Source organism: Pteronotus mesoamericanus, unplaced genomic scaffold (genome assembly GCF_021234165.1).
Source record: "Pteronotus mesoamericanus isolate MK-2021 breed Mesoamerican mustached bat unplaced genomic scaffold, CSHL_Meso_final contig_73, whole genome shotgun sequence".
NCBI lineage: Eukaryota > Metazoa > Chordata > Mammalia > Chiroptera > Mormoopidae > Pteronotus > Pteronotus mesoamericanus.
This window is the reverse complement of record NW_026555245.1, coordinates 30,131,868-30,145,398: the sequence shown is the minus strand read 5'-3', so window position 1 is coordinate 30,145,398 and position 13,531 is coordinate 30,131,868. Positions and strand designations below refer to the sequence as shown.

The window sequence follows — 13,531 nt, the reverse complement described above, 5'->3', positions numbered from 1 at the left end:
ACAAAGTTCCTTCCCTCCCTCTGCTCCCCCGACAGTTTCTGTCGTCCTCATCTCCAGTTTGTTACAATAATGTCCTGGAGCGCCGTGGAGTTTTTGCATTATTAATGGGGGGAGTATATTTAATTTTCATCTAAGTAGAAAATATAGATATTAACATTTTTTACTTAAAATATTTCCCAGCTTTATTGAGGTAATTAACATAAAACATTGTATAAATTAAAGGTGTACAACACCATGATTTGAGATACGTATTATTTCAAAGTGATTAGCATGATAGAGTTAACACATCCATCACCTCCCATATTTAGGGTTTTTTTTTTTTCTTTTCTGGTGAGAACTTTTAAGATCTAATCTCAGTAACTTTTAAATATACAATGCAGCATTGTTAGCTATGGTCACCACATTGTATAGTGTGCTTTATTTAGAGAACCCTCTCTGCTTATGAAAAAATGGAGAGAAGTTACTTAATTAAAGATGATTTCTTGATGTTCTTTTTCTTTTTCTGAGGGTTGTGATGGGATTATTTCTTATTTAAGTGTTAAGTATCAGCCTATTCTTTTAAATGGAGAGCTGACTTCCAAGTTGTTCTTTCTGAAACCCACTCAGCATTTCAGCGCCTGCTGAGTGCGCTGCTCTGGGTTGAGGTTTGTGAGGAGGGGGCAGATGCTCAGGAGCCTTCCAGGAGCCCGCTCTCCACCTTTCTCCGTGCTCAGTAAAGGCTAGCCCAGGTGGGGTTAACAGCGATGCCAGAGGGACTGGGAGCTGGTGTCTGGCACAGGAGACTGACTGCTACAGGTGGACTGGGGTTTCTGCAGCAGACTCCGCCCTGCTCCACAACCTCCTTGCATGATAGCCTGTGTGCTGGCCCATGGGACATTGACTTGTGATTCCGTATGGCAAAAGCTGTGATATCAAGAGCCTCTTGAGGCTTTAGATTTGGAGGAAGGAGCCTTTTCCTAGTTAGAAATTTTTAAAAAGGCCAGAGAAGCGTTTTCTAACTTTTGGCTTACGATATTTTACTTCAGCACTAGCTCATATTTCTGCCAGTAGCTAGTATATGAGTTTCTGATGCTGCTCCAGGAGAGGGAGTATAAGATGGAATTGCTGCTGCCTCTACCTCCCTCCCTTGCAGAGCACAGCATTAATGTAGGTTAACAGATCAGGGATCCCCAATTCTAAACTCAGTTCTGCCACTACTTGTAATGTTGTTGTTATTATTTTTTTTAGTATTTATACAACTTTTTCCTGTCCTGCCTAAATGCAGAGTGTGGTGTAACTTAAACATTCTTCAATATTAATGGCCACATAAGGGAAAAGTTCTGAAACCCTGTTTCCTCATGTTTATATCATAGCTCTCATTAAGGTGATATGATCAGTGCCTTGACAGCCCATACTCAATTTATTATTCATTAGGGAACGTGTATTTATTGAACACCTCTCTGCCAACCCCTGGCAAGTTTTCTGTAAACATAATAAACAAGAACGTGTCCTGATGGAGACAGGCTGTAGCCAAATAATAAGGCGATTAGAGATTATGATAAGATGATGAATGAAATAAATCAGATGATGAAAAACTAAGTAAACTGCTATTTTTAGTAATTTTAATTAGGGTTATCAGAGCCATTCTCCTTGAGAAGGTGGCTTTCTGAGCTGAAAACAGAAGGATGAGAATGAGTCAGCCCCGGGAAGAGTTGCATGAAGAGCATTCTGTGAAAGAGAGAGTGACTGGAGGGGTGTGGATGAGTTTGCCTTGTTCAAGGAAAAGAAGGTCCAACCTGTGCCTGATGTGGAGTGAGGAAGGGGGCAGGTGGGTGGGGAGGTGGGCAGGGTCATTTAGGGTTTCCTAGATCACGGGAAGGAGTTTGGGTATTCTTAGTGCGGTGGAAAGCTCTTTGAGAGGTGTAGAGCAGTAGAATGGTATTGGTGGAAAGCTCTTGGTGGAAACTAGGCTCTTTCTTGGGATCACAAGGAAAGCATTCTAAGGAGCCACCCGTGGGAGACTGCGGTGTGTGGCATGGCTTATTTGTGTGGGAATGGAAGCTGCCCCCTGGGTTTCCATTGGCCCATCTCCCTTTCTCTTGCCATGGAAGAAGTCCAACTGTGCCTTCAGTAGGGCCAACACAAAGGCCTGTGGCCAGAGCTTTTGCTACTTTTTTTTTTCTTTTTCAGAGTTTTTGCTTCTTACTAAAGCTTAGTCCTTTGGAATCTGCAGGCAGCTGCTAAGCGATCTCAGTCCGTGTCCAGGTAGCTTAGCTTGTTCCCGGCTGCTCCAGTGCTGGAGTCCATGTGCTGCTGGCCACGCAGCTGCCAAGGCCAGATGGCTGTGGAGAGAACACTTGAGCACACGGGCGAGTGCGTTACTGTGTAGTAAGAGAGAGTCTTAGTTCTTTTGGAGTCCACGCCATCTGCTGTGCACCCAGTAGCTGTTAGACCCACATGGTCACGTGCTCCCAGGCGAAGGAGCACTTGAATGATTGGGGTGAACTCATCACCAGGCGGGCAGGAGGGAGAGTTCTTTGTTCCCCTGGGGTTATCACCAGGAGCTTGGGTTTGGGATGGACCAGGTGCTTTCTCAAAATGATGAATCAGTTTCCCAGCCTTTTGTGGGCCATGGGTGGGCTTACCTCCCAACTAATCCCTTCTTTCCCCAGGCTAGACTGACAGACTGTTTTGGTCCAGCCCATCCCCTGCACCCTTTTGACTCCTGTAATGCACCTTCCTTCCCCTGCTCCCACCTGGCAGTCTGGTACTGGGGTGGGGAAGCCAGGAGTGTTAATCCCTTTGGTGGAGCTCAGTGCTGTGTTCCTCTGGAGTGTGAAAAGCTGTATCTTCCTGGTGAAGCAAACGGGCTTATGTTCCCCAGTTTATTAAGCTCAGTGTCTAGCTCCCTTTGCTCTCCTTTTCTAGCCACATACTAATGGTATCAGTATGAGCTCATTAAAAGAAAAGAAAGAGAAGAAAAGAATAATTATGGCTGTTGTGTGAGGAACTGAATGAAGAATGCCGAGCACGGGAACGCATAGACCAGTGCAGTCCCTGTGCTTGGGCTCTGTCGAAGGCGGAGGAGACGTGAGAGGACACTGTGACAATTCAGCAAGGTTAGGGTGGGTCTCAGATACCTGGATAAGGAGCCTGGATTTGGATTTTGCAGCTATGAGGGAGCTTTGCATATGTTTGAATTTGTGAGTGTGTGTGTGTGTGTGTGTGTGTGTGTGTGTGTGTGTGTATGATTGTAATTTATGTGTGAGATGGTCAGTGTCTGAGTCTCAGTGTATAAGAGTGTGGGGTGCATGTGTGGATTTGTGAGTGGATATAAATGTGTGTGTGTATTTGGGTTTGGGCTTTTCTCCTTTTGTAGCTTTTGAATGGGTCACTGGCATGTTCCTCAAGGGCTGTCCTATGTGGCACAGATTTACAGATTAAACTGGAGGATAGGCTGGTGACAGGAAGACTTGCTAGGAGGGTATTGAAGCTAGATGTGAAATAAAGGTCCACAGGATGCTAACTTGGCTAGCCACAGAAGAAAAGAAGACTAAATTGGGTAAATCCTGTAATTTTTTTTTTTTAAATTTTTACCCTTACTTGAGGACCTGATTGATTTTTGAGAGAGGGGAAGGGCGGGAGAGGGAGAGGGAGAGAAACATGGCTTGGCTGCCCCTTGCACGTGCCTTAGCTGAGGGCCAAACCTGCAACCCAAGGCATGTGCCCCAACCAGGAATTGAACCTGCAACCATTTGGTTTGCTGGATGACGCCCAACCAGTTGAGCCACACAGGCCAGGGCAATCTTGTTATTTGTTTTACTCTTCTTCTGGGATGAATAAAACTGGGGAGTAAAACATAACTCCGTTAAAGAAGTCACACTCTTTCCGATTACCCAGTTTGATTGCTAGCCAAGTATTTTACCCGTCTTTTAAAAAATTAAACCTCACTTTAATTTATATGCTTGCCTTCTCTGAAAGACATTTCATTACGAGATTTGAGTGATTCAACTGCATCCCACAAAAACTGTCCTCCCACGCCCACCCCCTCCCACACCCACACCCACACACTCATTTTCTTGTTTACATTTAGAGTTCTTGATTCTGGAGAAACTCATTGTATTTTTTGTTCCCCCTCAGGACATTTTTGAAGATGCCTTGGAAACCATCTCTGTGTAAGTAGTAACATAATAAATAAAAATTGATGGTCTCTTATAGAGAATGTAAATTTTTTTGAGATTAGTGACCACTATGAGAAAGAAGCCACTTTTCTGTAATTCAAGAGTTAGGATATGGTTATGCCTAAGAACGGATCTACCTAAAGTTACTATCGATCATATTTTTAAGTATTATTTCTTATAATATTAATTTAAAATAAAAGAAGTTTTCCAGCAGATAAAATTTTGTTTAGAGCTAACTGTTTACAAGTTCCCCCTATTAATCTGAAAGTAGAGTGGTGCTATGGAACCTTTTGTAAGTCAAAAAGGTGTAAAGTGAGGAAGCAATTACCATTAATTTAAGGGGCCCGTCCAGAAAGTATCCAGCTATGTACCATGAAAAATAGAGACATTTATTGAAGAGCATACAAAATACAAGAAACATTGTACATAGGACAATGATGCCTCAGCCCCCTTCAGAGTAGGCACCTTGGGACCTCATAGTTCTCCCAGTTGCTATCAGCTGCTCCGTTGTATTTTCCTGAATCTCCTTGATTGTCTGAAATCTCTTGCTTTTCAAAGGTGATTTTAGTTTTGTGAAAAGCCAGAAGTTGCAGGGCACCAAATCTGGGCTGTAGAGGGGCTGAGTCACCTGGGTGATGTGATGTTTTGCCAAAAATACTCTGCAAGAGACGTGATGAATGGGTGGGCATGTTGTTGTGATTGAGCTGCCAATCACCAGTTGCCCATAGCTGTGGCCTTCTGAACCATCCAAATAGCTTCTGCAGAGGAATGTTCAAGCTTAATGCAAAATTGGATGCAGATTCGTTGCTCTACTTGCTCAGTAATTTTGAACATGACAGCCACTCAGTACACATAGTCACTCATGGTGTCTACTGCTCCCACTGAAAAGTACAGTGAAGTCATCATTTTTCATACATGCGTGTGCCAGTCCACTCTCCTTAGCTGTCAGGTTACATTGATATTGTGCAAACTATTCTCATTATATTAACGTGGCTCACCTTTTTCCAGACAGACCTTGAATTGTATGTGGAAAAAATTTTGAGAATTCCCAGGCCTTAAAAATAATCATACCAAATAACATATAAATATACTAAACATTAAAATAATACTGATATATATGTAGTATAAGCAGGAATGCACAAAATAAGTTGAGATGAAGCACAGATGCTCACAGACACAGTTCAGAGAACGGCAGTGTAAAGCTGAGTTGTTGAGTGTGGTTCCTGGCAAAGGAACCTGCTCAGAGTGCACGCTGTCTGTTAGGGCTTACTGCACAACAAATCTGAATGCTTTTTTCACTTTTTGCCTTTCTTAAAAAAGTGAAAATCCCCTTTTTTTCTTTTCATAGTGAAAACAGGTACTAATGTAGGTCTTTTGTAAAGGTGAAGAAGCATAAGGTGAACTTGGAAAGAGCAGGAGACTCCTGTACATCTTGCTCATATTTACTTACATGGTTAACCTCATATTGTAGATTTTTGCTTTTGGTTGTACTTAATTTTATAAGCCTACACAGTTTTGTATTGATTTTAAATGACTTCATATTAGGAGAGAGGGAAAGAGATGGGGAGAAAACACACTAGCTCTCCGGTATCTCTTAGAAAGGTGCTAATCCCATCCAAAGGGCCCATCCTCAGGATCTTATCTAAACCTAAATATCTCCTGAAGTCCTCGTCTCCAGATACCATCGCTTTGGGGGTTAGGGCTTCAATGTGAATTTTTTGAAGGGGGCACAATTCAGTCCATAGCGTTTTCAAAAGAGGTATTTTTAAGTAAGTTTATGTGGCTACCAATATGTGTAAGTGGAATGGCTTAAAATGTAGCATCACTATCACTATTATTTGAAACAGTTTCGCTACTTAAATGATACCTAATTGTTTTAGTTTTAAGAATATTTATTATTGTTTGTTTGGTACATTGCATTTCCATTTCTATGAATAGTCTTTTCCCTGTTTAATTTTTTTCTCAATGTTTTTCTTATATACTTATGATGTTTAAGATATATATATTTTAATCTTTTGTCATATTTACAAGTCTTTTCACCTAATTGCAATTTTTCTATGTGTTAGAGTTACAAGTTTTTTATTGTCCAATGGTTTTAATGTTTATGTTGTTGACTGTTTTATGTGATATTAAAAAACCTTAATTGTGATTAATGTAAAAAATAACCTTTTTACTTTGGAACAGTTTCAGACTTTTAGAATTACTGTGAAGATTTATTTTAAGGAGAGTTTCGGTCTACCCTTACTAGTTTTCCCCATTTTTATCTTTTTACATTAGCATGGTACATTGGTCACAATTAATAATCCAGTGTGGATGTACTAGTATTATCTAAAGTCCATACTTTATTCAGATTTTTTCAGTTTTTACCTACTTTCCTTTTCTGTCACAGCATCTCCTTCAGGACACCACAAACACTTAGTCCTCGTGTCTCCTTAGGCCCCTCTTGGTTGTGACCATTTCTCAGACGTCCCTTGTTCTTTATGACTTTAACAATTTTGAGCAGTACTGGACAGGTATTTGTAGAATGTCCCTCAGGTGGGCTTTGTCTTTTTTTTCTTCTTCTCATGATTGGACTGAGGTCACGTGTTTTGGGGAAGAAGACCACAGACGGGAAGTGCCACTCTCATCGCGTCCCACCGAAGGTGTATGGTGCCGGCAGGGCTGACGACGGTGTTCAGCTTGATCGCCTGGCTAGAGATGGTGTTTGTTAGGTTTCTCCACTGTAAAGTTACTCTTTTTTTGCCTTTTTTTTCATACTGTACTCCTTGGAAGGTAATCTGTTTATGTGATACTATTTTTAAAAGGTCACTTTTAAGGTGAGCATATTACCTGCCGTCCAGAAATCTTATAATAATTCCGCTCTGCTGTTTCTGCCCCACTCTGGGTGGCAGGAACTGAGCTGGGGCTGTAATAGGAGACCGCAGACTCGGAGGTGCAAAAGGACCCGGCGGTGGGCTGGGACCTGGAGTTCACTCGTGGCGGCCCTGCCGTTCCCAGCTGGAAGCTAGAACATGAGACACACACCCGAAAGGGGTTCCGGCCTAACGGACGAAAATAGGTCAGACGCAACTGCTGCGACCAGAGCACGCATTAGCACTTGTGTTTCTCTCAGCTTTCACTGGCCACCTTAGACTGGCAGTGACATTACCTTGGGGCCTGTAAGGCCCTGTCAGCTATTTTTAACATCTATTAGTTTTTTAAGAAATCAAATGATAGAGGAACAAACAAACAAAATTCTGAACCTGACATCCAGTTTCGGGTTTCACATGTAAGGAGCTTGGAAGTTGTCACGGTGTTGTGACAAGTAAAAAGCCGAGCAGACTGAAATATCCACAATTCATTCTGGATCCATAAGAAAGGGGAAGACACAGGGCGCATTGCTACCCCCAAGACTGGAGAGCCGGTGAATACAGGGAGTCACTGCTTCCCAGATCAGAGACTGGGGCAGAAGCCGCTGCAGGAACCGGGGCCAGGCTTGGAAACCTGACCCGTGACTGATGAATGGTGGGAGGCTCAGGGTGGGCAACGGCGAGAGTTAAAAACATCAGAGGAACCTAGTCATGGGGGTGGGGAGTGGTGCACCAAGTAATGCTGCGAAATTTACCTCCAGAAGCTTGACCATGTTCCCATATGAAATAGAGGAGAGAGTCTCCTCAGGCTTCTGGTAGAGGAGGTGAAAAGGAACTGTTTTGGAATATGCCAGAGTATACTATTCTTGACAACACTTGTTCTCAGGGGAAGCTAGTTAACTGGAACCTACCTGCTAGGGTACTGTTAGAGCCTCACTGACCTGGTAAGGGGGATACCCAACTCCAGCTCACTGCAGCCACCCTGTCTGTACTGTGGGGGAAGAAAAATAACGGAGCTGTGTTGGTGGAGTTCAGAGCCCAGAGGCACAGGCTCACTTAAGGACTATGGAACGCTTCCTCTCCCCCCACACCTCATTACACATTACTACAGGCCTATTACAGCGTTTCTTTTACTCTGTTCCTCATGTCCAGCTACGCCCCCCCCCCCCCCCAAAAAAAATTAAACAGTATACCAAGAGGAAAAAACAATTTGAAGAGACAAAGTAAACAGCCTGTGACAAGGGTTTGGAGTTAGACTGGGAATTTAAAACAACTATGAGTAATGTGGTAAGAGCTCTAATTGATAAACTAGACAGCATGCAAGAACAGATGGGCAATGTAAACAGAGAGATCCTAAGAAAGAAATAAAAAGAAAAGCTAGAGGTAATGAAACACTGTAACAAATAAAGAATGCCTTGGTGGGCTTATAAGTAGACTGAACATGGCTGAGGAAAGACTCTTAAGCTAGGCAGTATGTCAATAGATTTCTCAAAAACTGAGAAGCAAAGAGAACTAAGACTGCTACAACAGAACAGAGTATCTAAGGTCTGTGGGACAACTACATACAAAAGCAGTAATACATGTGTAATGGGAACAGCAGAAGAAAAAGAAAGAGAAAGGAACAGAAGAAATATTTGAAATAAGAATGACTAAGAATTTCCCCACTTAATGTCAGATTAAAAAAAAAAAAAAATTGCGGCTCCAGGAAATCCAGAGAACAAGCAGGGTAAATACAAAAACAAAAAACAAAAAAACAATACTTAGGCATATCATCTTCAAACTATGGAAAATCAAAGGTAAAGAAAAAATCCTGAAAGAAGGCACAGGAAAAAAAAAAACAGCTTCCCTTTAGAGGAGCAAAGATAAGAAATACACCTAACTTCTCAGAAACCATGCAAGCAAAAGTGAGTGGAGTGAAATAGAGTATTGAGAAAAATGAAATACCAACCTAGAATTCTATAGTCTGTGAAATTCAAGATGAAGGAGAAATAAAGATTTTCTCAGATGAATAAAAATTGAGGGAATTTGTACCTAGTACACATGCCTTTCAAGAAGTACTTAAAAAAGTTCTTTAGAGAGAAGGTAAGTAGTATAGGTCAGAAACTTGTATCTATATGAAGAAAGGAAGAGCATCAAAGAAGGAATAAATGAAAGTAAAATCAAAACTTTTTTTTTAAACAAATTTATTTATTTATGTATCTTTATAGAGAGAGGAAGGGAGGGAGAATGGGAGGGAGAGAAACATTGATATGGAAGAGAAACATGGATCAGTTGCCTCTCCCACGACCCCAGCTGGGAACCTGGCCTGCAACCCAGGCATGTTCCCTGACCAGGAGTCAAACTGGCGACCTTTAGGTTTGCAGGATGATGCCCAACCCACTGAGCCACAACAGTTACGGCTTTTCTTATTTTTAATTGATCTAACAAATAACTGTTCAAAATAATAATACCAACAATGTACTTGATTATGTATGTCTTATGCATATATACATACTTATGTTTATATGTTAGTGAAATTAAAGACGACAATGATGCTAGGGATGGGAGGGAGGAATTAGGATGATTTTGTTATTATTATACCTTTGAAGTATATAGTATATTTGCAAGCGGTCTTGGGTTGGTTGTGCATGTGTATTATAAACTAGGGCAATTGCTAAAAATGTTAAACAAACAAAACAAAACAAAATCCCTGAATATCACTGATATGCTAAGAACAGAGAAAATGGAATAATGCAAAATGTTCAATTAAAATCTCAAAAGGCAAGAAAGGAGTGGAAAACAAAAATAGGAAAAAAGAACAATGACCACAAGTAGAAAATTGCAATTAGTATAGTAGACATTAATCCAAATATATCAATAATCACTTTGAATGTCAATGGTCTAAATGTGCCAATTAAAAGAGATTGTAAGAGTGGATAAAAATCATGACCCAACTAAGTTGTTTCTAAGGAATTCACTTTAAATATAAATATACATATAGATTAACAGTAAATGGATGGAGACAAATATGCCATGCTAATACTAATTGAAAGAAAGCAGTAATAACAGCTCTATTAACTTCAGAGAACAGACTGCAAAAGTAAGGAAAAGTTACCAGGGATCAAGAAAGGCATTACCTAATGACAGAAGAATCAATTCTCCAGGAAGATTGAACGCTTCTTAATGTGTATGCATCTAATAGAGCATCAGACTATGTGAGGCAAAAACTGATAGAGCTGTGAGGAGAAATCGATGAGCTTGCTATCAAAGCTGGTGACTTCAACGCACCCCTCAGAAATGGACATACCCGGCAGGGAGAAGATCAGTAAGGGCAGACAGAACTAAAAAGCAAAGCAAAACCCTGAACTCAACCCAACTGAAGTTAATTTAAATTTAGATCCCTATCTCCCACAAACCCTAAACTTGCTAGCCCACTCTTCCAACACCATTATGCTAGGTTTGTGAAGGAAAGAAAATTTATGTATGATGGCTCCTTTATCAGATCATTTCATTAAAATAACAATGCTACTCTGTTTCTGGGCTTTCTGTTTCGTTCCTTTGATCTACATGTCTGTGTTGGCACAAAACTACTTTGTTCAACTCTTTTATATGTTTCACTATTAGTATGACTGGTTATCAGAAGAACAGCATTCAAAAATGACCCTGTGAGGGAGATGTTTTTGATTTGTGACTGTCAGAAGCCCTTCTTGAACTTTAAGTGCAGAATTCTGGAAGCCTTGTGTCCTGGCTTCTTTTACTGTAATGTCAACCATTTTATCATTTTTCTCATTCTGAAAACAATAATTCATTAATGCTCCCTCACTTTTTAGTTATTTAACATTTTCTTTTCCATTCACTGCTTCTTTCAGCCTCTCTTGGGCTATATTTATCTGCCATTGCCAACATTTTCTTTTGTCTTCTAATTTTAACTTTCTGTCCTGCTTAATTTAGCAAGTCCAAAGGTTTTAGAATTTTCTTGCTGTTCTACGTTTCTGATGTGCATTTTTTCTTGTGTCCTTTTAGATTGCCTCATAAAGTTTTGTATTCCTTTTTCAGTGTTGCCAAAATGTCCCTGGTAAATACTCCCCTCACTGTGGTTGTAGTAACACGTTATAGCAAAGCTTGACCTAATAGAGAACCTCACCTACTTGAAATAGAGCCCAAAGCCAGGAGGACAGCAAAGTATATATTAGGGTCCATGCTTTAAAAATCTTGTCCTTTACTTGTAGCAGAGGCCTCCATCAGAGTCTGTCTATAATAGTTCTGACTTGATTCTAATAAGCTTTGTGGCTTAATTTTGTCAGAGTTCTGAGCAGTATGTCAAGTGCGTGTTGATAGTGGCAAAAAATGTCAGTGAAAGATGAAAGAAAATATGACATACAGTCACAGAACTCAAAAGCACAGCGATGTGGTTTTATTTTGCTTAGGTTCATACAACTAGAGGTACCTTCAGGGAAGCAAGTCCTTGGACTTGACACGTGCACTTGAGCTCCAGTTCCAGCCACCAATTCCTGGCTGGACGGCCTGTGACCAGTTTCTCTTGCGTCTCAGGTTCTTTATCTTCTCATACATTTTTTTTGGAAGATAAAAATGAAGTTTAAATGTGATTATGAGAGTAAGGCACATCATGGGTGCTCAGTGTATATTGATACCTCACTGCTTCCCCCACCCCATTGCTGTCAGTCTCCACTGAGACAAACACTTTCATAATGCTGTCTCTGCGACACTGGGAACAGGTAAAATGAAGTTATATCCAGCATATCCCATTAAAGAAGGTAGAGACGCATCGCATGTTAAAAAACTTCAGCTTCAGAATGACTAAAAATGTTGTTAGATAACATTTTGAAAGTTAGTAGGCTACATTCATCCACAGGGAAAGCTCAGTTGGGTAGTTCCTTGTATTTCTCCAACACAGAGTGTGGTGTTCCTGTATTTGTGTCTCTGACAGTACTAACTTTTTTTTTGTGAAATAAAAATGTTGCAGAAGTAATCTGTTCAGTATTTTAAAGAAAAAATTATGTATGTTTTCTCTGATTTGAAATACATGTTAATTGTAAAATTCTTCAGGTTTTTTTTTTGTGTGTGTTTATGAACTTTTAGTTTGTTCTAATTTTAGGATTTGCCAATATTTTTCTTTCATTTCTTCTAAATTTGTGATGCCATAACATTCCCTTTGTGAGCCATTAGCCGCTAAACTCAGTAGAGCTCTTTTTTATTTTGCTGAGTGAACCACACATTTTGGTTTTGTGTTTCTAGCACAAATAGCAATGTTTCAAACTCTCTGCAGCAGGATTGGGTCCTCTTGCCAACTGATGATTAATTTCTTCCTGGGAAAATTTTGTCCTGAATTTCTAATGAGAAGATGCAGCTAACAGATGAAGAAGGCCTTAAATTGTTTCCACAAAAGAAAAATATTTCCTACTCTCTCTTTCCGCTTAATAGATTTACCACTGCAGATGCAGATTTTCCTACTTCTGGATTTTTGTGGTAACCACTGGTTATTTTAACTGAATATTTTGGAAAGTTGCTATGTTTGCAAACTGGTAAACCATACAAACATTTAGAACTGGAGGGAAAATGAGATTTTTTTTTTTAAAACAGTGACACATTGAACATGATCTTTTTAAAAATTAAAATAGTTATGAACTTTTTGACTTGCCTGGCAGAGGGGGTGACTTGTAAATTATACCCATCTCATGAACTATATAGCAATTTGCCATAAGACTAGCTGTGCTTTTGTCCTTGACATTTTTATTTAACAATTCCATGCTGATCTGTGCTTCTTGGTGCTGTGTTGATGGGTTATCCTTTCTCAGTTTCTCAGTGTTTGTGCACGACTACCATCTTTGACAATGTAGTGGTGAGTGTAAATTAAGTATGTTCATAAGTTAACTCTGATAGACCTGTGAAGAATAAATAAAATGCCCAGGGGTTCCAAAGAGAGCTCTTTCTGGTTGGGATATTGGAGCAGCTGACATTGGTTTGGGGTTTTGTGGGACTACCAGGGTTACTTGAGACTCATGGACAAAGTGAAATTGGTTCGCCAAGGATTCCTTGCCTCCACTGAGTGTAGAGAGTAGGCTAAGCATTTTGAATCATTGTGATTCGATAGTGTTTTCAATGAACCTCTTTCTCATAAAAACCACAGTAGATGACGACACAAAAATCTAATTAACTGGGGGGCTGGTTGGGTACTAGTTAATCAAGATTTTCTTTCTGTCAACTCAGAAAGGAAGTAGAGAGTAAGAGAAGACATTAAATTTATGTTCAAAGACTGTTAGAACAGATGCAGGTTTAATATTTTCTCAGAAGTGATCTCTTATATTCTATAGCATGTTACTAAATTTTTGAATTTATCCTAACATACACATTTGGACATGTTTAATCCAGTCCTGAGACAGTGTGAATGCAGTGAAGACGAATGTATTTTTGAGCAAGAACTATGGTGAATTTGTCCTTACTAGAATTTGAAAAAGGTGATAAGGTGACATTTGTAGGCAGGTGATAAGAAGGTTACAAATAAAAATAAAATTATTCTGTAGT

The 13,531-nt window shown here is 40.1% G+C and overlaps 1 protein-coding gene across 1 annotated transcript in view; it reads left to right on the top strand.

The window, feature by feature from the left end:
* The window catches only part of TTC39B (tetratricopeptide repeat domain 39B), a 134,407-nt gene that overhangs the window by 23,121 nt on the left and 97,755 nt on the right, over positions 1 to 13,531 (top strand). The window contains 1 exon segment of the mRNA XM_054583176.1: positions 4,120 to 4,154. Coding sequence (XP_054439151.1) covers positions 4,120 to 4,154 — 35 coding nt within the window.